Source organism: Ooceraea biroi, chromosome 5, assembly GCF_003672135.1.
Source record: "Ooceraea biroi isolate clonal line C1 chromosome 5, Obir_v5.4, whole genome shotgun sequence".
Lineage (NCBI taxonomy): Eukaryota > Metazoa > Arthropoda > Insecta > Hymenoptera > Formicidae > Ooceraea > Ooceraea biroi.
Genome location: NC_039510.1, coordinates 13860530 through 13885850, shown reverse-complemented (window position 1 = coordinate 13885850; position 25321 = coordinate 13860530). Strand labels below are relative to the sequence as shown.

Genomic DNA, 25321 nt, shown 5'->3' with positions numbered 1-25321 from the left:
CGCGCTATCGCATAATCGATGTGTTTCAGTGATTATAATGGACAGATCTGGAAGAGTCTACGATTTCTTTAAAATCGATCGACCATTTTATTACGTCATCGTCTCCAGATCCTCCAATACACCAGAAGAAACGCGCAATGTTGTTACACTGTTCTCCGGACGCATCGTTAATCCGAATGATCAATAATGAGATTCACATACATGTCTCTATATTTCTACGAGTATCACAATTTTTGTTAAATTTGTTGAAATAATGCAACATCATTTGTAGCTCGCGACAGATTGACCCATTTCAATGTCTTCGATCTCTTTAATATTCAAGAACATTAAAACGCTTATCGACACGCAATTCCTTCAAATCTAATATAATTCGATTCTGTCATTAAGATTAAAACAGTTAATAATTCTTTTTGCCTATTTTTACATTGGCAAATGCAAAATTCTCCCTGTCATGTCAGTTACGCAATTGAAATATTTTAATAAGTATCTAAGATTGATTCTGGGGCAAATATGAATCTCAAACTTACATATCCCTCTGATTAATATATGTTTCATCAACTCCTCTGGTTTAACGAAGAAGTGCACGTATTGTCGTGATATTATTCGCGCTTGTTTCATCATATGCATGAAGAACCATGATAAATCTTGTGACAAATTTATACCGCGCTATCGCATAATCGATGTGTTTCAGTGATTATAATGGACAGATCTGGAAGAGTCTACGATTTCTTTAAAATCGATCGACCATTTTATTACGCATCGTCTCCAGATCTCCAATACACCAGAAGAAACGCGCAATGTTGTTACACTGTTCTCCGGACGCATCGTTAATCCGAATGATCAATAATGAGATTCACATACATGTCTCTATATTTCTACGAGTATCACAATTTTTGTTAAATTTGTTGAAATAATGCAACATCATTTGTAGCTCGCGACAGATTGATCCATTTCAATGTCTTCGATCTCTTTAATATTCAAGAACATTAAAACGCTTATCGACACGCAATTCCTTCAAATCTAATATAATTCGATTCTGTCATTAAGATTAAAACAATTAATAATTCTTTTTGCCTATTTTTACATTGGCAAATGCAAAGTTCTCCCTGTCATGTCAGTTACGCAATTGAAATATTTTAATAAGTATCTAAGATTGATTCTGGGGCAAATATGAATCTCAAACTTACATATCCCTCTGATTAATATATGTTTCATCAACTCCTCTGGTTTAACGAAGAAGTGCACGTATTGTCGTGATATTATTCGCGCTTGTTTCATCATATGCATGAAGAACCATGATAAATCTTGTGACAAATTTATACCGCGCTATCGCATAATCGATGTGTTTCAGTGATTATAATGGGCAGATCTGGAAGAGTCTACGATTTCTTTAAAATCGATCGACCATTTTATTACACCATTGTCTCCAGATCCTCCAATACACCAGAAGAAACGCGCAATGTTGTTACACTGTTCTCCGGACGCATCGTTAATCCGAATGATCAATAATGAGATTCACATACATATCTCTATATTTCTACGAGTATCACAATTTTTGTTAAATTTGTTAAAATAACACAACATAACTTGTAGCTCGCGACAGACCGACCAATTTCAATGTCTTCGAGCTCTTTAATGTTTAAAAACGCTGGACCGTATCTACACTTGCAATTCAAATAAATATAATCGGATGCTAAGATTAGGATTAAAATCATTAGGATTAAAACAGTTGTGTTGGTAATCCCTTTGTCTACTTTTACATAAAGGCAAGTGCACGATCAAGTTGTCAATCACGCGATTAAAATTTCCGTTTTATTTTAACGAGTACTTAAGATTGAGCCTCAAGGATAAATATGAATCTCAAGCTTACAATATTCCTCTGATTAATATGTTTCAGGGATAACATTGACACTATATAGAATACCATCTATAACCGGCGTATTTAGAATCAACCGGCCATTTTATTATTCTATTACGAAATCCGTTAACACACAAGTTAATACACAAGTGGTGACACTGTTTTCTGGATACATTACTAAGCCCAATTAATTAATGCTAGAAACATACACTTGTACTCGTACAAATATATTACACAATTAATATGAAGTCACAAATGTGTTTAATATAGTATAATAAATGATGTAATAGCACTTGTGCGCATCTGTGCATCTGTGTCCATCTGTGTCAACCTTCTCTGATATATATTGCTCAAAAGCTTTCGACTGAGATGTTGTTCTCTACTTATCTATTTCCTTATTTATCTCTTTATTGTATATTTATATGTATTGCCGTATGTATTATTGTAATAGTCGCATGAACGAACTAGATCATGATTTATTTGCATGATGTGACGTTTGCGTTTTCTGACAATGGGAGAAAGGGAATCAGCGCAACTACTCTCCATCACACAGAGATACTTTTCTTTTTCCAGGAATAATCACGATCACCTTGTCTTTGGATTACTACGATGAAATCCGTATTGATCATCCGTTTTATTATACCATCGTGAAAATCGATCAAACCCAAGTGCCTGGCAGTCGGCGCTTTGTGCCGCTCTTTTCCGGAATTGTTGCTAAGCCTGAGATTTAATGATTATTATATATGCATATTGCAATGCACTATGAAAAGTGATGCATTATGATCTCCGCATTATAGTAGCAATTATTGACACATTATTGATCATCCGCTATATGCACATTCATTATACGTAACGATTTATACATGTGTATATCTATGTTATGTGTATATCTATGTATATTATGTATAAAATAATCCGCGAAACAGTTACTTCGCTACATTTTGTTTTGTTAGTTGTATACTTGTGTCATATATAATATATATAATTTTCTATAATTATATACATTATATATATATATATATATAATTTTCCAAAAGACTGACTTTTCTTTGTATCGCAGTTTCTGTTTTGCATAATTTTTGACTCTGCTCTTGCACATTTCTTAAAAATCTTTCTTTTTTCTCCATGTTTAATACTCTCGCTCTTTCAAATTGGGCAAGTCTGTACCTTTGGCCGTTCTATATTTTATTCTCAGACATGGGTATAACGAACGAAAGTCAATGAATTGATTTTTGTTACATGTAGGTGCTACGTGAATCTAATGTGTTTTTCAGGAACGGGCTTGGTCCTCAAATCTATTCAGATAGAGAAGGTCTACAGAATCGATCGTCCATTTCTCTATAGTATCGTCAACTCGGCACAAAACGGGACAGCTCCTAAATTCCTCTCACTCTTTACCGGATATATTCTCGATTTTAAATAATAATAATAACGACATCTGATAGTTACCTTTTAATAATTTTTAATGTAGTGCAACATCGTCATTATAACAGTATTTAATGTCCGAGTATACAGCAAACACTTTGTTACGACAATTCTCAGATATTTTTATAATAATCAGAATCAGACGCGGAGAATCTTCTACTTGACATCTTCCAATATTTGACTACTTGATTATCTTTAATTCTAGATTAAATAACAAGAATTGGATCATGTTAATATTAATCAAAAGAGTCGACGTGAAATCAGTTATAATTATGATCACCAGCATCAATCCGTGATTCATCTCTAATTATTAAGGAAATTATAAGAGATATATTTTATTGCAAATGATATATTTACATTACTAAGTCGGATAAAAAGCAGACAGATATTGAAAGAGAATTTATATTGGCTCCAGGAAAAGTGCGCTGATATATCCAAATTGAAATTGTTTATTGTTGCATGTATGTATTAATGTTATTAAATAAAGAATGTAAACGCGTACAGGTATAAACCGCTTACGCTATGAATGGCATGAACGGATTTTATCAGCGGGTGTTTTACATCATGTTTTTCCCAATGATCTGTTCTAGGTGGAGGCTTCTATATATTAGATGGAGAGACGTTAAGAAAGCCCAAACCTATATTCTGCATCGACCGTCCATTCGCGTATAGCATTATTAAACGTGTATCAAACGAGAAGATTCATACATTTAAAGACTTTATTCGACATGTTTTCTCTACAATACGTACAATACGTGTATCAAAAGAGAAGATTTATACATTGAAGGAATTCATTCATGTTTTCTCTGGAATATGCATGCAGCCGAAGCATGTTTGAGCGGGAACTAAAATCAAGGAAAGTCGAATCGTTCATCTTGCCATATTAAAGCATGCATCGAACATAGTAATGTATACGGTGACGAATAACTAATGTACGATATATTGTGTTACTTATTGCGAATGTACAATGTAGGAGATTTCAATATAATTTCATGCGAGTCCCTCGCTCCTTACGGAGTTTCATCTTAATTCTTCTTAATAAGAAGAAAAAAATTAATTTAACTTTAGAAGTAATCATCCTCGCCGGGCTAGCTATCACGAATTCATTTCATGTGATACAATTGATGGATGCAGCGGTATTGCATGCAAAGCGACAAGATGATGTGACATGTTAATAGGAGCCGGGAGCTAAGTCGATTAAAAGAAGGTATCACAGATACAAACGATTTGTTTCCAAGATATCGAATAATCGAATTCGTTTAATCGAATTTTGGGATACTAAACGGTTCAAGATAGACCGTCCATTTTTTTATTATTAAGTCAACCCATGACAGTAAGACCGGAAAGCATCGTAAATCTGTTCTCTGGACACATCGACTGTGTGACAAGTGTGAGCTTATGATGAGTTCACGTATGGGCTTTAAATGTATATCGTACAATTGAAAGATATAAGTATTATACAAACAAAAGTGCAAAAAGAAGAAAAAGAAAAATATATGTACGAACATAATGAGATAACTCTGATACGTTACTGTTACATTTGTAGCGCTATATGTGGAATATACATTCACAGATCCTATAAAACTTATAAAATCACTTAAATGCAATATGTGTCTATATGATGATGCAATATGTGTCTATAATAATTAATGGCAGCAATGAGCATTTAAAACATAATGTAGAATATGGAATCGTGGAATCGTTCTCTAATAAGAGAAATATCTCATTTCAAAGCAAATTAAGTGTAAAGAGTGTGATCATGATTTGCAATAAAAAAGTATGATTCCGTTAATCTGATTTTGAAGGTGATTATTTCACTGGATTAGTATCGCGAAATTATTTCATGTGACGCAGATGATGGACGTACTGTTGCATGTAATGCGAAGTTACGGGAATTTTTAATGTATGCATTATCAGTACATTACCAGAAACTGAATGGATTAAAAGAAAGATTTCATAAACGATTTGTTTCAGCAACCGTACTGAAGACATTTTCAGCTCGCAGGAAGAATAACATATTCCTAATAAACAATCCGTTTCTCTACATGATCGTTAAATCAACCAACAGCGAGACTGGGGGTAGAATAAATTTGTTCGTTGGATATGTCGTTGAACCGACTGTGTGACGCTGTAACTTCACGAAGGACCCTTAAACTGACTGATAATCAAGATATATAAGTAAACAATTATGAAATATAAATACAAAGTACATAAAATATATGTGCAACATTAACAGTAATAACTTAAGTGTGCTGATGCTTCTAACGCTTAATGCGAGGATAATATGTGAGGATCACATTTTAATTACAATTAAGAAAATACATATAATATGTATGTAATATACTATGTGTGTGGATGATAATAAATGATAATAGCAGCAGATTTGATCGATACTTAACTACGTTGCATTAAATCATCGCACAAGAACACGTATAAAGAATAAGACGTATAAAGTTAAAGAATTAAATAAAACCTTGTTTCATCATTTAAAACAGACTTAATATATAACACAATTACTTTTATTACCATTTTATTACCGCACCATCTTTATTATCGCACTATTTACATTTATTACCACAAATATAATTCAACAATTCTTTATTAGAGAAAGCAAAGCTACGAAGTTTTGCCTTCTTCACGTCTTCATTTTTAATTTTTGCTACCAAGATAAAGCATGCGACATGAAACAGCGTATGCATGTGCATAAGAGGAAGAGTTTATTCGAACAACAGAAAATCGAAAAAACAGAGTGAAAATGGAGTCTTAATGGTATGGGCGATCGCTGATCTGTTTCAGGAATCGAGATGGTGAATTATTCCCTTTTAGCCCATCAAGCGCCCAAGTTTAACGTCGATCATCCATTCGTCTACGGCATCATTCATTCGGAATCGAACGATAAATTCCTTGTGTTGTTCAGCGGACTCATCAACCAGCCGAAAGTGTAATATCCGATGATTTATGAAAAAAATTGATGTATATAATCGATGAACTTGCGAATCATTGTGGCAATTATTATAGACAGTGATGCAACGTCACCTCCGTTATATGGAGAAAAATTATGTCGCTCGTTCATGTTTCATTCACTTTATTATAATTGTGCCTTCTGTCTGTATTAAAAATTAATAAAAACAATCTTGATGCACATAAACCACTCAAATTGTCTTAATAATCGTGTAACAGAATATCGTGAAAAGTATATTATGAGTGACACATAACTCTCACTCTTATCTCCAAGACCTAATAAGGATCATTTGGGCAGTAAGTTTCTATTCAGTAAGTAAAATGCTACTCAGATATCAAGATCACTCGATATCACGTGGGTCATAGCTTCAATTCACATCGCTTCAGATATCATCTTGAATAACTGGAGAACGCATCTAGTTCAGCAAGAAAAAACTGGAGCAACTACTGTGCCTATATTATGGTGTAAGATGCAGTCATGATCCAATTATCCCGAAGAAATGGCGACATTGCGCGATTTTCATATTGATGATTAATGATTTGTTGCAGGTGTTGGTATCGACGCTGTCAGTATGACTTGGCCAACTATGTTCATCATCGATCGTCCGTTTTTCTACAGTATCAGATCGCATGGACATGGCGCGAATCACAGCTTCGTGCGCCTATTTGACGGCTATATCACTGAACCACATGTTAATTAATCTACCTTCAGAATTGCGTGCTTGATCTACCTATTTCCAGCAAATAATAATGTATTATATGTTCGTATTATATATGCTATATGTTACAAATAAAAAAAAATAAACAAATGGGCGTTTATGATCCATTATCTATTCATTAGCTGTTGCTTAGTCATTATCCCTTTTTTTTCTAGACAACGACATATTTGTCTTTCACCGATAATTCAAGCACCAATACGATCATTCTTAACATGTATGGAAGACAAGGTAATCTGCTTGCACCAGCTCCGCTTTCGTTGTAATGCACATTGCGCTTCAGTCATGATCCAATTGTCCCGAAGAGATAGCGACATAATTGCGCGATTTTCTTATTGATGATTAATAATTTGTTGCAGTTGTTGGTTTCACCCCTTTCAGTATGACTTGGCCAACTATGTTCATCGTCGATCGTCCGTTTTTCTACAGTATCAGATCGCATGGACATGGCGCGAATCACAGCTTCGTGCGCCTATTTGACGGCTATGTCACTGAACCACATGTTAATTAATCTACCTTCAGAATTGCGTGCTTGATCTACCTATTTCCAGCAAATAATAATGTATTATATGTTCGTATTATATATGCTATATGTTACAAATAAAAAAAAATAAACAAATGGGCGTTTATGATCCATTATCTATTCATTAGCTGTTGCTTAGTCGTTATCCCTCTTTTTTCTAGACAACGACATATTTGTATTTCACCGATAATTCAAGCACCAATACGATCATTCTTAACATGTATGGAAGACAAGGTAATCTGCTTGCACCAGCTCCGCTTTCGTTGTAATGCACATTGCGCTTCAGTCATGATCCAATTGTCCCGAAGAGATAGCGCGATTTTCTTATTGATGATTAATGATTTGTTGCAGTTGTTGGTTTCACCCCTTTCAGTATGACTTGGCCAACTATGTTCATCGTCGATCATCCGTTTTTCTACAGTATCAGATCGCATGGACATGGCGCGAATCACAGCTTCGTGCGTCTGTTCGACGGTTATATCACCGAACCACATGCTAATTAGTCTATCTTCAGAATTGCGTGCTTGATCTACCTATTTCCAGCAAATAATAATGTATTATATGTTCGTATTATATATGCTATATGTTACAAATAAAAAAAAATAAACAAATGGGCGTTTATGATCCATTATCTATTCATTAGCTGTTGCTTAGTCGTTATCCCTTTTTTTTCTAGACAACGACATATTTGTATTTCACCGATAATTCAAGCACCAATACGATCATTCTTAACATGTATGGAAGACAAGGTAATCTGCTTGCACCAGCTCCACTTTCGTTGTAATGCACATTGCGCTTCAGTCATGATCCAATCGTCCCGAAGAGATAGCGACATAATTGCGCGATTTTCTTATTGATGATTAATGATTTGTTGCAGTTGTTGGTTTCACCCCTTTCAGTATGACTTGGCCAACTATGTTCATCGTCGATCATCCGTTTTTCTACAGTATCAGATCGCATGGACATGGCGCGAATCACAGCTTCGTGCGTCTGTTCGACGGTTATATCACCGAACCACATGCTAATTAGTCTATCTTCAGAATTGCGTGCTTGATCTACCTATTTCCAGCAAATAATAATGTATTATATGTTCATATTATATATGCTATATGTTACAAATAAACAAAATAAACAAATGGGCGTTTATGATCCATTATCTATTCATTAGCTGTTGCTTAGTCATTATCCCTTTTTTTTCTAGACAACGACATATTTGTATTTCACCGATAATTCAAGCACCAATGCGATAATTCTTGACATGCATGGAAGACAAGGTAATATGCTTGCACCAGCTCCGCTTTCGTTATAACGCATATTGAATATATGAAAAATATGTGAAATATATGAAAAATAAATTTCCTATTACTAACAGGATTGAATGATACGTAGTGCCACCAGTATAAGTCTTTCTTATACTGTGGTAGTGCACAGGCACTTAAAGAATGTAAGTTCGTAAATATAGATTACTTCCTTTATTACCAAAACGAATAAGGCACTGGTCTACAAATAAAACTTGATTTGCACATTGCTAGTTTGGCACATTTAGAAACAAAGCCAATAAGCGTTCCTCGCTATCTAATCTTACAATTTACATGTCATGAAATATAACGAAATTGTGTATATAGATTCGTTGGTCATGGTATAAAAATGTGAGATTGTTCCCATAAGGATTCCAAAATACGAGGATAGTAAATTTCCTCTGCCTAATCTTGCGCGATACCTAGAAATATTTAATCAATAAATTTGCACATAATTATATTACGCGTAGTATATACGCGCCATGGCTACATAAACTATATATATAGCATGAATTTGATAAACATCGTATAATAAGATCTGAACAAGAAAAACAACTGAGATAAAGAAGTCTCAACAGATACCATTGCACTGTATGCTCGATTCACATTAATACTCTTAATACGTTTTTATGGAATGTTACTCCATGAATATCTATATGATAACGATATAATCACTAGACCGCGATATTATTAATATAACAAATTAGTACAATAGATGCCATATCAACAAGATTTATACTGATCCTGAAATATTCGCATTGTATCGATGGAACCTTAACAAATCTTTTATTTCTTTGTTTTGCTAAAGAAACGTAATATTAAGTCTGCATGAGGAAAGAATAATTGGAATCATCGATGCACGTCTGCCGATGCAATTGCACGCGAGTACTTAAAGACCAATACAAACCATCTTATTCCCAACTAAATATTGTATTACTATCGCTATTACTCAAACTAATCTCTATAATAAGCTACAGTACAGTGATTATTCTTCGCTTCGTTAATCCGACTATATCATTGATCGAAAGACACAATATGCTTCTCATGAAATAACAAGTAACGAGGAACTCGGTGCAGTTGAGCAGTTATTAGGAAGACATGATATATCGCGCAAGTTAAAGATAGAAATATAAAAAATACATATATATGCGAGAGGGAAAGAGAGAGATCTCGCCTCTTCTTTTCCTCTCCGTCTAGCTTATCCTACAATTATTAATTCCACCTTTACCAGATTTTACCGAGTGAGCAGTCTCCGTCGACGCTGTGCCGTTCGACGTCAACGAACCTTTGCGCACCGGAGGATGTACGCTAGCAGTGGTGTCAAGGTACTCGTCGTCGTTGTCCGAATCCGTGTCTTTGTCCCTGGCTGGCTTCTTCGTCAGTTCGCTCACATAGCGCTCTATCATATTGCGACTCTGTGCGCTTATGACGCCGTCGTTGCCGGCCACCGCGGCAGTTTGACGCTCGATATACATTCGCTGTAATTCGGCCAGCGCGTCGTCCATGAAGCGAACATTGTTCTTGCGGTCGATCAGTGGATTATCTTCGACGAATCCTAGCGATCTGGCTACTCTGCCGCTCGCCTGTCTCGGTAAGGTGACACCTTTCTGATCAACGGTCAACATGGTGGTAGTAAAGCCCATCGGGAACTTGGCTCCTTGCGGATTGTTCTCCAACGGCTTGCCATCAGACGCTGCCACGTCACAGCCTCGTTTCTGCTCTGCCATGAGTCTCTGTGGTTTCTCGGGAGGAGCATTCGCTTTTGGAGCGGTGTAAGTCGCGTTAAACTGAACCTCGACATCTTGATTCGCAGGCTGAGTCGCCACGGCCGCGGGACGAATCACGTTGTGCTGCTGGTTGTGTGAAGCGGACTCTCGCCATCTCGCGCTGTTCATTACGAGCCGCGCCAGTTGTTGAATGGTCTGCTTCGGAACTCCGGCAGCTTCGTCGACGTTACCGCCGAGATTGTTCAGCGGGAATTTCGCAGGAGTCGACGTATCGCACGGTTCGCAGCCCAGATAGCCGCGCTGTACCGCCGCGTTCAAGTGGCGCATACGCTCGTAGCTCTCGCCCTGTCCCGTCAAGAGCTTATCCTGTTGCGCGCACTTGAGCGCCCGTTTCCGCGAGTCCCAGGTACCGTAATACGGCGGATCCTTTTCGCAGGCGCCGCATTCCGCATCCAGAAAAGCCGCGGTAAGTATCATGATGGGGGTAGGCTCCCTCTGAGTAAATAGTCTGTTGCGCGCGGCCAGCACCTGACCGATGCTCGTTTCCAATCGCGCGTTCTCTACCCTCTCCTCGATCGCGCGTTCCATCTCCAGTAATTTAACCGTTTCGTAGATCAAGCTTCGCGTATTCATATGAATCTCGCCTACTTCCTTGGCAATGCGCCGTTCTGCCGAGGACTGCGTACGCGCGTCGTTGTTAAAGACAGGCTGGAAACCGAGCCGTTGCTGAGCCTTCACAAACGGCGACGTAGACACCGGGCCCAATTTCGACCATATCGTGCCTAGTTTCCTGCCCACCGGACTCGCGATAATCGGCGAGACGATTCCGGGCCTGGTCAAGACAGGATTCTGATTGATCAACTCGACGTTGGAGTTTGGCATTGTACAGGGGACACGGCAAGGCTTCGGCGGGACCAAATCCAACTTGGGTGGAACCATTCCGGGCTTTGGCGGCGGAAGCAAGCAGGTGATCGTAGGCTCCGGCATCGGCGGCGGCGGTGGCGAGGACTCATTTTTGTTGAGTACTGAAGCATGGACGACGTTCAATAAATGATCCAGCCTGTTCTCGAGTCTGTTTTGCCGATCTCTGTCTACGTCGAGAAACCGCGTCACCATGTCGCTCTGCGCAGCCAGAATCTGAAAAATTAATACAATATAAAAGCTGCAAAATAATATAAAAACTTCTATATATAATTAAAAAAAAAGAAATATATAAAACGATATTATGAAACTATCCTACCTTGTTAACAACTTCATTCTGAGAATTGATCGCGTTTAGCATCAGCTGCTCCAATTTCTGCGCCTTCTTCTTCCTGAACGGTGCGCTCGGTGTCTCGGTGTCGGTGTTCACAGCGTTGTCCCTCAACTTTCCGCCGTTTTCTGATGGAGTAGGCGAGTCCAGCAAGAATTCCAGTAACATGCTATCATCATTACAGGTAGCATTGTTCGTCAGGACGGTCGTATCTGGATTGGACATTGGCATAGCGTTATTCAGATTGGCCGGCTGGCTGAAAGTCTCATTTAAACTATGCGTTTTCATCTCGCCGCTCTTCGGTTGACAGAAGGCATTGTTCAAGTTCTGCGACACGTCCGGCGAGTAGTCCGGCGATAATGAACCGCTCTGCTTGTCCGTCACGCAAGAGAGACGAGGCACGACGGTATCGCCGTACTGCTTGTACGTCATTATCGTATTTTGCCCAAAAGCTATTTTACGCGGCTCTTGCGGCATCGCCCGATTGTCCGCGTACGGTGCACTCTGCTGCAGCTGATTCTGCTGACGCACAATATCCGCCATGTTAGGGTTTTGCACGACGTTTCTGACTTGCGTCACCCCATTCGGCAAAAGTTGCTGATTCAAAACGTGCACGTTTCGCTGGTAGCCAAATCGGTTGCTCGTTGGCACGTTCTGTTGCTGCGGCAGCTGATTCCATGCCATCTGATTCTGTTGCTGAGTGCTCTGATATTGCTGCATGTTCTCTTGAATGATCTGATTTTGCACGTTCTGCACCGTGTTTTGATAAGGAATCTCTCCATATGGATAGGACGCCAGTATATCCTTGTGATAATTCTCCCGTATCGGCTTCTCCATCATCACTGGATTCGTTTGTATCGCCCGATTGTCAAATTGGATCATGTGCTCATTGGTATTTATGGCAACGTCCCTCGTAGGCGAGAGAACTCTGTACGGTTTGGCTATTATGGTCTCATTCGATTCGGGTGAATCTGGATATTCATTCTCACCTGCGAAGGAAATAACACTGTGAAATCTGGTATTAAATAAAACAATTTATTAAAAAGAGAAATTAAAAAGCCTCACGTCCTGTCACCCATGTGGGAGATAGAGCCTCCGTTCGAAAGAGAGATTGCACAGGCTCCTGCACTTTCAGTCTCATCTGCAGATTCTTGTTGGTTTTCAAATCCTTCGCAGGTGACTTTATGTAATTTGCAGTTGCGTCTGGTATTTACGGAAGTATAAAATAAAATATACGTTACAAATATATAAGATACTCATTTTATGATCAAAATATTCAACGTTACATTTTAAAGACCATATGAACACTTAAGAAATATTGCGAAGATGTCAAACACGTCTCAATCTATCGTTAAACATTTCTTGATGCTTTCTAAATGTTTGCAAGCGTTTTTGCATTTTATGTAATCCTCGGTCTTGCAATTGAGAATAGATGTACTCACCTACTGTATCTATGCCATTGATATTGACATGTTCCAAACGTTTGTGTCTTAGCACACGGTCAACGGTCTCATAATATTGTTCGATGCCAGCATTGGTGCCGGCACGTTTTGCCTCCCGGTAACACACTAGGACTTGCTTCATGCGTGAACGGCATTGCTTGCCTGTGACGTTGTAGCCCTTTTTCATCATGTAGCGCGCCACGTTCTCCCAGATTATCAGTGGTCTGGAGGCGTACTCCAATTGCTTCTGTACCTGTCGGTCGGACCATACCGAAACAAGGAGCGTGGTGCTCTCAGGCGTCCACTTGTACTTCGCGTTGTCGCCACTCGACTCGGACATCGTTGCGTTCACGCAATCTTCGCAGGGGATCCTCGAGTTGTGTCGAAATGGAAACGAGCGATTTGGTCACGCGCCACCTCTACAAGCACAAAAAAAGGAACTGAAGAAGGTGAAAAGAAGAAGGAAGAAGAGATGCATCATTATCGCAGTGCGAAACGAATAAAGCAACGAAATTCCTTGCCAGAAATTGCACAACTGCGAATTACGTCACATCGCCAACACTCACTGGATTCCTCCTCCTCTTCCATCGCTCCTACATTAGTTACTATAATTTCTTCACCATATCTGGACTCACCTCTCGAGCCGACGATCAACAGGTTGCTCGCGCGTCCACCGCCGTCGCAATTACGCCTCACGCGCAGCTAAAACACAGGCGCGCACTCGCGCCGCTCACGCGCATGTCGTTGCAACGTTCAGCCTCGTAACCGACAGTGATTCAAATTTTAAAGGGACTGCGACCAATACGCGGGTGGTCGGTCATTTGGTGGGAGGAGATGCACCGCGATTGCTGCACCTGCGACCGCCATCGATCTACACGCTCGATCGGGTTTCTCGACCTGTTCCCACCTGTTTCCGCAAGTGTGTCGTCACGTTATGTCCGCGAGGTCTACCGGCGAAACCGCGAGTTTCGCAAGTGCGATTCGTTCCGATCGCTACAATTTCCCATTGACGATTCGCCGATGATCTGCTCGTTACAACTTATCGAAGGAATCGCTATCTTCGAGGCTGAAGAGAGAACAGACCTCGCGAGTCGCGTGAACAAAAGCTAGCACATGTAGCGCGCCGACCAATCAGCGTGGAGATCGCGAGTGCTCAATCTTCGTCGGCAGATGTCGCCCGGAAGAGAGAAAAAATTGATACGTGATTATACGCAAAATGACAGCATTTTCAGCAACGTTTTGCAACAATTCTGCGAGAAACGGTTACATGATAAAAATTGTCCCGAGAAATGCAGAACGTCGCGCTGTATGGATTCAAAATGTTGGTCGCGAAAATCGAGTACCAATGGGAATTGTTGAAAAAAATGGCGGGCCAATCAAAAGACCGTTTTCGCAGCCAATCTCTCATTAAAGTGTCTCTAGGAGAAGGAGAGGAAACATTTGCCAACGGCCTGGCGGGAACGATGTAGAGCGTGAGCTGATTAATCGGGTAGTTGATATTATTGGCGATGGAATTTATTGGTAATATCGCGCCTTACTCCAGAAGTGTGTTAATTGTTATTCGGCATTAGTTTTATATTGCGTGAGTGCCACGTGTGAATAAATTACGGCATTACGAGGTTAGTATCGCGTGCATGACAATCGATGCTAACATAGCGACATCGCAAAAGATTTGAACGTGCTCGTGCCTGTCGCTTCTGACTTAATACGTTGCGATGGAAAATAGCACAAAGACTCACAGAAAGAGGACTGCGGAGGAGAAATCCAACGAATCTCAGGCTAAACGTGCCAGAAATAATCAGAATGCCAGTACTGTGACTGAGGTATTTTGTGCAGTTGATTCTATAATTGTGTACCAACTCTCAAATTTTTGTTAGACGTTAAAACATCGATGAGTTTATAAAACGTCATTTAAATGTGAAGTACTCGTTTGAGATTTATCGTAGCTCTTGAGAATAATATTCATGTAGGTAGTACAAATCGATATTGTCTTGCTATTACAGCATACAGCTGGGAAAGTAAAATGCATTCGTGTTCGCAATTTTATGTGCCATGAAGCCTTGGAAATAAAGCTAAACGAGAATGTTAATTTTATTGTGGGTCGTAATGGCAGCGGTAAAAGTGCTATATTGACAGCACTGACCGTAGGCCTCGGTGCAAGAGCGAATATCACAAATAGAGGAGCCTCTGTCAAAGGTTTTATCACGTTAAAATTTGTACTTTTATATCTCTTGCACAGGTGTTTCGAGAATAATGATATATAGTTTATTGTATCTTGTGATATTTTAGAGTTCATAAAGAAAGGTAAAACCTCTGCCACCATTGAAGTAACTTTAACTAATGAAGGAGACACAGCATACAAGCCTGATATTTATGGCGACACAATTACAGTTTTACGTACCATTGGGAATACCTTATCGTACAAGATTAAAAATTCAAAAGGTACTTGAAAGCATTGATCTTGTTTTCCAACAATTCAACCAGTTACAGTGTCTATATTTGTAAAACATGAATATGCCGTTTACAGGAGATGTTATTTCTACAAAGCGGGATGAATTGGAGAACATTATGACAACGATGAACATACAGATCGATAATCCAATCTCTGTCCTGAATCAGGATGTTTCGAGAACATTCTTGGTTATCTCTAAACCTCACGAAAAGTACAATCTGTTCTTGAAAGCTACTCTCTTAGACGCCATAGAAAATAATTACAAGGAAGCTCTGCACATATGCGAGGAAGAATATGAGAAATTGAAGCAATATTCTGAGGTATATTCTTATTTGATATTTTACAGAAGTTTTTAGCAGATCATTCATCTAATTTTCCTATGTTTCAGACCTTGTCGCAAGTAAAGTCGGAAATACAGAAATTGAAGGAGAGCATACATAGATTGCAGGAAATGGATGCGTCACGCCTGGAACTTAGCAATCTTGAAAAGGAACTGCATTGGGTTACAGTGAGTTTTAGCTCAAAAAAAATAAAGTTTCGTATTAAGATAATCAGTATTCAATGTAATAATCTTGTTATTTAGGCTATTGTGGAGGAAACTAAACTTGGCAAGATAAAGGAAAAGTTAAAGCTGTATGAAGATAACTTGAAAGAGCTTCAGAATGTAGAATTATCCGTAGGAACAAAAGACGAAGAGATTGATAAAAAAATTAAGTAAGTATTAATCTATGAGCAAATATGGTTTCATTTCCAATTTGCATTCTAAAATTGTGATATGTAGGTTTAAAGAAGGGGAGAAAGCTTACTACCATTTTTTTCTATTCATAGAGAAGTGGAGGAGAAAATTCATCAGGCCGAGCAAGAGGTAACTGACAGCAGCGCAGCTTATAACAGCGCGAAGGAAAAATATTCTGTTGCAAACGAGGCGTATTCTAGCAAGCAGCGCGAGTGGCGTTCTGTAGGGAGTAAGAAAAAACGCTTGGAGGATGATATTGACTTGCTGAGAAGAGAGATTCAAAAATTAGAAAGGTAAAAAGCACATTTGTCTTGATTATCTTTGTTTTTAATTCTTGAATAGTGTAACATTATCTCAAACATATATTTTTCGCACAGCTGCAATAATGAGGAGCATAACAAGAAAAAAGAGATGACGGAACGCCTGTCGAAGATGGAAGAAAGATTGGACGAGCTCGAAGCGTCGTTGCGAACGAAACAAACCGAATTGATGCATCTGGAGGCTGATAAGATGCGACTTCTGCAGGAGGTACAGTCTGCCAAGAATGAAGTGGAAAATTTCAATAGACGTATAGGTACGTACATCGCGATTAATAAACATGCCAGTATGTAATTTAATATTAATAAATTTATTTTACAATAATCTCCGTTTATATTTCACGAAATTAAAGATAAGATCAAGAGAGAATTGAGTGCGTTCGAGCAACAATCGGATAACGCGCTGAGTGTATTCGGGCCAAATATACCGCGTCTGTTGCGAAGGATCGAGGAAGAATATCAGAAAGGTCGATTTAAGGAGAAACCTCGCGGCCCAATTGGTATGCAAAGTCACTTTGGAGTATTCTAACTTGCAAAATTATACACTTTTATTATGTATCAAATTACATGATTATGTATAGGCGCTTACATCAAACTGAAGGATGCGACGTGGGCACCTGCTGTGGAAAGTTACCTGGGCTATCATACTCTCGGCTCATTCTGCGTTGACAATACCCAGGACGCCAAATTATTGACCAGTATTATGAAAGAGATTTTCTACAACGAGAAAAATCCCCAAATCATATCCAGCAAGTTCTATCATAAGGTAAGAACGTTCTCCGTTGCTTTAATATTGTATTTAATATTACAAAAATTTTATATCTTCGTTAAAAGAGCTTCCGAAATTAGAATAATAGATTAGAATAACTTCTAAAATTAGATTAGAAATTAAAATAATTTTTCGATAAAATATTAATTAGTTTATAACATGGAAAATTAACAAATTTTTAAATACTGCACTATTGACTGCCCAATTTTAGGTGCACGATGTTTCGCGCTATTGTACGCAATCACCACAGTATTCGAATCTTTTGGAGGCGATGGTGATAGAAGATCCCATTGTAGCTAATTCTCTGATCGATCAAAGCGAGGTCGAGTGCGTACTTCTCATACCAACGAATAAAGAGGCTTGCGAGATAATGTCGGATGCGACGAAAGTACCAAAGTATTGTAAGAAAGCGTTTACTCAGCGCGGCGACACGTTCTTTCCCGATCCCAATTATAGGAGTTACAGTGGAAAGTGCGGCACGCGTGCCAAATATCTTCAAGTTTCCACGATGGAAGCGATACAGTGAGTGCGACAATTTCCTCATCATTTCTGACTTTATCTTTTGTAAAACAAAAAACTTTGAACTCGTATTAATTTCTGTTTGCTCAGAACGCTAAAAGAGGAGCTGCAGGTAGCGATGAATAAGAAGCGAGAAGCCGCTTTGGCATACGATGCTATACACGATAAGATGAATCGCACCAATTCCGAATTGAGTAACGTGAGCATAGCGGTTCGCAAATTGAGGTCTGCACAGAGCGAATGCAACGATTCGATCAATGAATTGAAAGATAAAATCGAATCGAGCGAAGCCACGTCTGTCGACGTTTTCGTGAGTACTCTTCGATTCGTTTTTCGATGAGATTGTACGTCTTTTCTTTGTTCGTCGAAGCAATCCTAGAAATTACAAATCGAATATTTTTGATTACAGCGGATCGAAGCTACGGAATTGGAGAAGAAGTTGGCGCAGGAGAATACCGTGGAGAAGGCTCTGGCCGAGACTGTCAAGGAACTTCAGAAGAATGTTCAAACTCTTGATGCGGAAGTCAAACGTTGCAGAGACTTGAGACATAATTTGCACACGGTGATCGATCCCCTCAAAGTACGTTTGTTGCACTATTATGTTGATTTGAGTACAAGTTACTTAATACATGACAATATTTCAGGATGAGATAAACGAGCTCAAGCAGCAGAAGGAAAGACATCGGAATGAGTGTCAGCGCGCTAATCGTAAGCTGCAGGATGTCCGCCAAGCCATACAAAGCGTCACGGGAGAATTTGAGATGCAAGAGAGAGCTACGACAAAAGCTGTCTCCGCCGCTACCGCGCAATGTCCCAGAATAAATACGACCAGGTTTGCAAAATGATCTAATACGTACAGTTACAATTCTCACTTATAAAAGTTATAAAATATTATTTATTTTATAATAAATTTATATATATAAATTTATTCTAATATCTATGTCGAATGGTCTTAAATCTATTTTCTTTTATTAAATTTTTTAAAATCTTTTATTTTTGTTTATATGTATTAATTATATCTATTAATCCTTGTTAATCTTTTTTTTTATAGATCAGCAACCCAAGTCAAAGATCTGCTAACCAATTTACAAGAAAAAATCAACGAAGTCGAACATCAGTTTGGCTCTATAGACGACCTGCAGGATCAACTGAAAGAGAAGGAGGCGAAGTATGGAGTGAACATTGAGCTTGCGTCTCGATTGAAGCAAAGTTGCGAAGTGAGTGAATTACTTGCTTAAATTTTATTTAATTTTTATTTTATATCAATATTGAAATATGATTTGAGAAATATGTTGCATACAATATATATATATATGTCATAGAAACACATTGAACGAGTGAAACATCGGCAAAACATGTTTATCCAATTGAGGCAGTTGTACGGTATTCAAATTCAAAAAGCTTTCACCGATATACTCTCTTTAAGACAATACAAGGTAATTATATTACAATTATAAGTTTTAATTATATTTAACAATTTTTTAATTATATTTTTGCTTTGGTTTTGCTATTGCATTAGAATTGCACATTTTTTGTTATTAATCTTCTTTTATTAGGGTACTATAAAGATCGATCACGCAAACAAAATACTCGAATTGCACGTGAGCGCGCGCGACGATAAGAAATCCGGAAACGATACCAGGTCGCTCTCGGGAGGTGAGCGATCCTACTCGACCGTCGCGTTCATCTTGGCTCTCTGGGAGTGCATTCAGCTGCCTTTCTACTTTCTCGATGAATTCGACGTATTTATGGTACGCCATTACATGCGTTCACGCTAAAATATTATTTTATTTACGTAGTGTAGTGTAACCATCTATTTTGTTTGCAGGATAAAGTGAATCGTCAGGTAATAATGGACATCCTATTGGATCACACTAGGTCACACCCGCAAAGCCAATTCGCTTTCCTCACACCTTTGGACACGTCACAAATTCTTGCCGAGGACTACGTGACAATTCACCAGTAAGTTTCCCTCATTATTAATTAATTTATAATTGCGAGAATAAACACAGTTAAATTGCATTGCTCTAAATAAATGTTTCTTCTCTCCTTTAGGTTGCAGCCACCAGAAAGAAGAGGTCTAAGTCAGTAGATCGATGATACTGCTCTTTCCTTATTTCCAAAGTGAAGTAATGCCTCTGCGTACGCGTAAGTTGATAGATTGTATTTAATGCTGGCGGCGCAGAAACTTGTTACCTAGCGATTAAAAAAAAAATTATTTATTTATGTTGTGTATTGTTAAGAGGAAAAGTTAAAATATTTATATCTTATACGGTTTTCTCACATGAGGTATACGAGTAGTAAATATAAACTTTTCTTGAAGCCTATTTTGTACGAGAGTGATAAGAAAGGAAAAGAAAGTACAAAAAATTCATATAGTGAAATCCTAATAAATTGCGCGTGCAGTATTGTGTATTCTCCGACAAACGTATTTTGTGAACATTTTGATCTTGCCTTATACATTAAGTGGCCAAAATATATATTATCTTATTAAGTGTGAATGAAGATTAAACAAAAATCTCGAATGGCAAATAATTCTTTAGCAAAACATTCTCCATTTCTTTTTAGAGATTAAAATACATTAATTTTGTTCTTTTGTTCGCACTTGATTACAAGAGGTAAAACTGTTTTGTTTTTCACAACTATTTTGTGCGCACTTTACCTTTTCTGCAGATATACATGTTAGAAAATATATAACTGTTGAAGAACAATATGAACTGGTCAGTAAGATGAAACGAGAGCGTAAAAATATTTCATTACAATGTTCGTTAATAATGTTACGTTAAAGATAATAAAAACATTAACAAAATGCTGAACAAACAATTGATAAGCAGTTTGTAAATGTGTACATAAGTAATAGAAGTATTATTTTAACAGTTCCTTTAAGTAATAAAAATATTATTTTAACAGTTCCTTTTAATAACACATAAATTACTTATGGCTCCTATTTTAGACAACAATTATTTATTTCGTCTATTTAGTTATTATTACTTTTTTATTAGTGTTTAAAACTTCTTATTATTGCATATGTATGTAATAATCTAAAAAGAGGAGTATTATTTTATTACGTTATATTTAATAAATTTAAAAAAAAGAAAGTTTGTGCCATCTCGCCCGATGATTATGTTATTATACTTATCGATTTTTACTTACTCTTCGAGATTTCGATCGACCAGCGGTCAGTTTTCAGTATTATACATAGTACGTGTATTTAGATGAATCCATATGAAAATTGTTCTATCCATACATATATAATAATTATTCTAATACTACGTTGTATACTCATAACACACTTTTATCACAAGGTCGTTGTAATAAGTTCTTTCGAACTCTCGTGAAATTTTCTTCAAATTGATTCATTGTTGGCAACGAGATCCAGAAGGTGGTCAGAAGTGGACGAAAGGTGGACCCGAGATACATGCGCGCACGGTACGGACCACATCGGACCGGTATAAGTGGATCAAGGTTCGCAGCATATTGCGCGAATCTGGTCCGGTCTGATGTTCTCAGTCGTAACGCAACACGCGCTTTTACACGCATTACGCGGGCATTATTACATGCGATGCGCGTGAGATGACCGTCCAAGGTGGCTGGACGGGGCGTGGTAACGATAGTTGTGCAATCGGCAATACGCACGCGGCTGCGTGTCGGCGCCTGTACCGGAGAAAGTGTCCGGCGAACGCCTGTGAATCGGTAATGCGATAATGCTTCAGCAAGGTGGAACATAATGGGCCTGCGGCAGGTAGTATCTGACCTAATTTCTATAATTGGGACCATTGGGCCGAATTCAACGTTTCCTCGACGATTTTTCGTCCTCTGCAGTTTTATGACCGATCAGTATCTCGCGATTTGAACAATTCCAACTCCAAGCTCGATCCGAACTCGGTTCGATCGATTTTAAATCATATGATCTTGAAATTCATTCGTTCTTTGATTTCGAAGTATTCGAAATAATATGATTGCATAATTTGCTCTATCCTGTTTCATATCTTCTAGTATTATATAATTAATACAGTTTTTATTGAATATAACGTAAGTTACTTCAGTAAGAGGAAAGAAGTAATTCCGTTATTTATTCAGTAGTTTACATACTTAATGATCTTTCACAATAAAATTCCAATTTGTCAATCAGATGATGATTAGAAAGAGAAAGTGTAAATGTAAATGAGAATAGCTAATTGGTGCAGAACTCATAATTATTTAAATAATTGAATTACTTTCAATTCTATTCTAAGAGAAAAGTTGGACATATCAAAGGCAAGATTATAAGCTATATTCTCTAGTGGAATATTCTCTCATCCTCTCTATTCACGTTGCGTAAAAGAATCAGTGATTTAAAGTAGATCCTCTTCCAGAGTCGGTTAGATCATTGAACGAAGTGCATCAAAGGTGGGTGAAGGTCTCGTACAATTTATATAGTTGCTATGAAAAACGAGATTTATTCGACAAGTATCATTCCTAAGTGACGATCAGGTCACAGTTCAGTGGAGGTAGGCGGCGGGGGCGGCGAATTTGGCGACCGGCGCAGCGTATGCGATGGCGGGAGCGGCGGCGACCTTGGCGATCGGGGCAGTGTAAGCGACAGCGGGGGCAGCAGCGAACTTGGCTATGGGGGCGGCATAGGCGAGAGGAGCGGCATGGGCCACAGGGGTGGCGAACTTGGCAATGGGGGCGGCGTAAGCGACAGGCGCAGCGTGTGCGATGTGGGCAACGGGGGCGACGGCCTTGACGGCGACAGCAGCGGGTTCCTTGCGGACTACGGCGTTGAATCCGTTGACCGGGTCAGCGGTGTAGTCGACAATGCGCCTGGTACCGTCGGCCTCCAAGAGAGAGTAGCTGCCCTGGACGAGGTCGCCATCGCGGGTCTCCTGCTGGCTCTTGGCGTCGCCGGTCAAGCTGTCGTGCACGTCGTAGGCATAGCTGTATTGGGGATGCGGGTCGTAGTCGGCGTCCACGGTCTTAGCCACCACGGCTTTGGCGACGGGAGCGGCGTAGGCCAGAGGGGCGGCGGGTGCCGCGGCGTAAGCCAGAGGGGCGGCGGGTGCCGCGGCGTAAGCCAGAGGGGCGGCGGGTGCCGCGGCGTAAGCCAAGGGGGCGGCGGGAGCGATCACGCCGGCGTTGGCGGCAGCGATCAAAGCGGCAAATGCGATGAACTGGGAAAGAAAAAGCGATTTTAGTACGATGTAAAAATGAATGGATGTACGCAACAGTAGAGAAATTAAAGTTAAAGCACGAAACCACGAATAAAACCGTAGCGCTAACGAAAATTGTGCGTGCTCCGAATCTGCAAATTACGTGGCGTTAAATGGTTCATTTTTAACGCGAATATCGTATTAACTATATCGTTTGAGCGATCGCGTCATACACAGCGAGAAAACTCGGGGCGAGCGCACCACGTCTCAGTAATTACTCTCTATAATTATCCTTCGTAATTACCCCATAATTATAATTATAATTATAATCCATCAGTACGACAACCCCTTCCCGTTCAACCGATCCGATAAACTATCGTCGTGTACGTTGCGCCGGACGAGAAACTCGAGGAACTCCACCTACGGTTTACGGAGAATTATCGCTCGCGTACTTTCTCGGCGCACGTCGCGAGACGCCGTGGCGATAAGACGAGGATTCAAGACAAGGCCCAATTACCTTGAAGGCCATTGTTGCTCGATTAATCGGCAGTTTGCTCGATCTTGCGAGTCGGTGATGCGAGTGATACTGATGGGCGGTTTTCGGCTTTTATACTGTTCGGGGATCGGTGGGCCCACCACGCCAGCCCGCGCCCCGCACACATTTACGCCAGGGCGTACTCGCTGACGTAATTGGGTGACGGTACCTTCGACGGTCACCGATTCGCGGCCGCGAGGAGCACGAAATTGAGCAAGAAACCGAACCACGCCCAATGAGAGCAACGAGTCGGGCACAGGATCGAATGGGGCTCGTGGAAGACCAACGAGCACCGCCGACTCGTCGCCGTTGTCTTCGTCCTCGTCATCAAGGGACTAGGCCACGTCCTTGCCATGAGTTACCTAATCCTCCCCCCAGCCCGCTCGCTCCATGGAGAGCGATTACGAGGCACTTATTCTGCCGATATTTCATTCTAGCCGCGGAATTTCCTTTCTGTTTCCTCTCCTTTCTTCGCTCTCGTATGATATGGTGGCTTCAGGTACCGCATCCGCTTTGCACCATGGCAAACTTTCTTGGCGGACATCCAAGCCGCTGGTAGAATTTTGTTCATACAGAGTTATTCCTTTCTTCCTTCGTCTCTACGAAGACTCTCCCAAGTCTATCAAGACACTCGTTTATAAATTTGTATAATTCTCTTGTAGAGTCATCCATCATTCTATTCTCTTTGCAGGCTTTCCTCGGCTCGCCTTTGATCGGTGACTTTAATGCCGCGCGTTTGTTAATCCTATACTACTCGCTGGGCCTGAGAGTTTCAAGGTTTAATTGAAGGTTTTTGTATTGCGTGTAGTTATTATTTTGTCAGGTTTGTGTAGAGATAACGCTAGTAATTGCACGTTGCGAGATATAATCTCGCTAATTGAGAATCGAAGTCTGTAATTATCGATCTCGGCTATCATCACGTATCACTTAACTTATCAAAAACGTTACAGCATGTTACGCATGCATAATTTACTATCGTATTATAATCGCTAAATTCTTTCTTATAGGATAAAGATTTTGATTCGATATAGTACTATTTGTATAAATTATATCTAAAGTATAAAACATTTTGATTTTCTATAATATATTACGTAGCTCATATAATATTTACATATTTCGCTATAACTTGATCCAAATCTTTGTTGCTAATTTTTACTTTCATTCTCCATTGTTACATAAATTTCATGATCCAGAATGCAATTTGTTTAACAACATAACAAACTGCAACCGAATGCAACGAAAGATTACACGATGCACTTGCATCAATCTGCTTGAGCACGGCAGGCATCAAAAGGGCGGAGAACGTATCTAAATTTATTAATCCAAGCATCGCGTGCATGGCCGAATTTTCGACATCCTCCACGTGCAACCATTTCAACCTGGAAGCTGTCAGCTGTCCAGGTATAACGTACCCTCGCTTATTCGGGCTTAGTCGTTCGCGTTAGATCGAGACATCGATAATAATTTCATGCAGATCTCATGTGGGCAGCAACCCGGGCGACAGAGCGAAATCTTGATCCTCGATCAGCACGAGGTTGCCTGATAATGCCCGCGGGGGCCCGCGATCGATCGGGGCGGGCCACGCCACGCGAAATTCGCGGCCCACCTATCTTTGCTTTATGAAAGTGCTCCACTTCTCTCTCTCTCTGCTCCTCTTTT

At 39.5% G+C, this 25321-nt stretch overlaps 4 protein-coding genes across 17 annotated transcripts in view; 2 read left to right on the top strand and 2 right to left on the bottom strand.

Moving 5' to 3' along the window:
• The window catches only part of LOC105285195 (serpin B6), a 30629-nt gene extending 22535 nt beyond the window's left edge, over window positions 1–8094 (top strand). For 3 of the 13 annotated variants that reach the window (XM_011349231.3, XM_011349251.3, XM_026969584.1), the window contains one exon: window positions 3874–5075. In XM_011349231.3, coding sequence (XP_011347533.1) covers window positions 3874–4121 — 248 coding nt within the window. In that variant the 3' untranslated portion in view covers window positions 4122–5075. Of the gene's footprint in view, window positions 1–1351; window positions 1742–1897; window positions 2151–2431; window positions 2733–3132; window positions 3795–3873; window positions 5076–5257; window positions 5770–6079; window positions 6432–6793; window positions 7085–7319; window positions 7611–7834 lie in introns of those variants that run through there. The other 10 variants (XR_895012.3, XM_011349239.3, XM_026969583.1 and 7 more) reach the window with 10 other exon arrangements.
• An 846-nt stretch (window positions 8095–8940) lies between these two features.
• LOC105285187 lies at window positions 8941–14361 on the bottom strand. 2 transcript variants are annotated; one of them, XM_011349210.2, is made up of 5 exons: window positions 13838–14361; window positions 13203–13621; window positions 12826–12963; window positions 11749–12749; window positions 8941–11645 (listed from the first exon to the last, which is right to left on the bottom strand). In XM_011349210.2, the coding sequence occupies exons 2-5, from the start codon at window positions 13540–13542 to the stop codon at window positions 9975–9977; spliced, it is 3150 nt and encodes a 1049-aa protein (XP_011347512.1). In that variant the 5' UTR covers window positions 13543–13621; window positions 13838–14361; the 3' UTR covers window positions 8941–9974. The 2 variants fall into 2 exon arrangements, with proteins under 2 accessions (XP_011347512.1, XP_011347513.1); XM_011349211.2 differs by having other exon boundaries at window positions 13769–13848.
• A 288-nt stretch (window positions 14362–14649) lies between these two features.
• LOC105285186 (structural maintenance of chromosomes protein 6) lies at window positions 14650–20852 on the top strand. Its single transcript, XM_011349209.3, has 19 exons — window positions 14650–15025; window positions 15206–15398; window positions 15492–15644; window positions 15730–15974; window positions 16043–16162; window positions 16238–16368; window positions 16483–16683; window positions 16768–16964; window positions 17061–17207; window positions 17289–17473; window positions 17688–17998; window positions 18086–18305; window positions 18405–18575; window positions 18640–18827; window positions 19047–19212; window positions 19318–19431; window positions 19552–19746; window positions 19824–19957; window positions 20051–20852. The coding sequence occupies exons 1-19, from the start codon at window positions 14918–14920 to the stop codon at window positions 20085–20087; spliced, it is 3216 nt and encodes a 1071-aa protein (XP_011347511.1). The 5' UTR covers window positions 14650–14917; the 3' UTR covers window positions 20088–20852.
• Window positions 20853–22035: 1183 nt separating this feature from the next.
• On the bottom strand, window positions 22036–25145 carry LOC105285182 (larval cuticle protein A3A). The gene is made up of 2 exons (XM_011349204.2): window positions 23645–25145; window positions 22036–23148 (listed from the first exon to the last, which is right to left on the bottom strand). The coding sequence occupies exons 1-2, from the start codon at window positions 23654–23656 to the stop codon at window positions 22477–22479; spliced, it is 684 nt and encodes a 227-aa protein (XP_011347506.2). The 5' UTR covers window positions 23657–25145; the 3' UTR covers window positions 22036–22476.
• Window positions 25146–25321: the final 176 nt, after the last annotated feature.

Excerpts from the sequence above, each read along its gene's own strand:
- LOC105285186 (XM_011349209.3), top strand. The coding sequence starts at position 14,918 with ATGGAAAATAGCACAAAGACTCACAGAAAGAGGACTGCGGAGGAGAAA. Across the intron at positions 15,975-16,042 it reads AATTGAAGCAATATTCTGAG|ACCTTGTCGCAAGTAAAGTC; the intron begins GTATATTCTTAT and ends CCTATGTTTCAG. Across the intron at positions 19,747-19,823 it reads ATGAATTCGACGTATTTATG|GATAAAGTGAATCGTCAGGT; the intron begins GTACGCCATTAC and ends TTTTGTTTGCAG.
- LOC105285187 (XM_011349210.2), bottom strand. The coding sequence starts at position 13,542 with ATGTCCGAGTCGAGTGGCGACAACGCGAAGTACAAGTGGACGCCTGAG. Across the intron at positions 12,964-13,202 it reads CAATGGCATAGATACAGTAG|ACGCAACTGCAAATTACATA; the intron begins GTGAGTACATCT and ends CGTAAATACCAG. Across the intron at positions 11,646-11,748 it reads AGAATGAAGTTGTTAACAAG|ATTCTGGCTGCGCAGAGCGA; the intron begins GTAGGATAGTTT and ends TTAATTTTTCAG.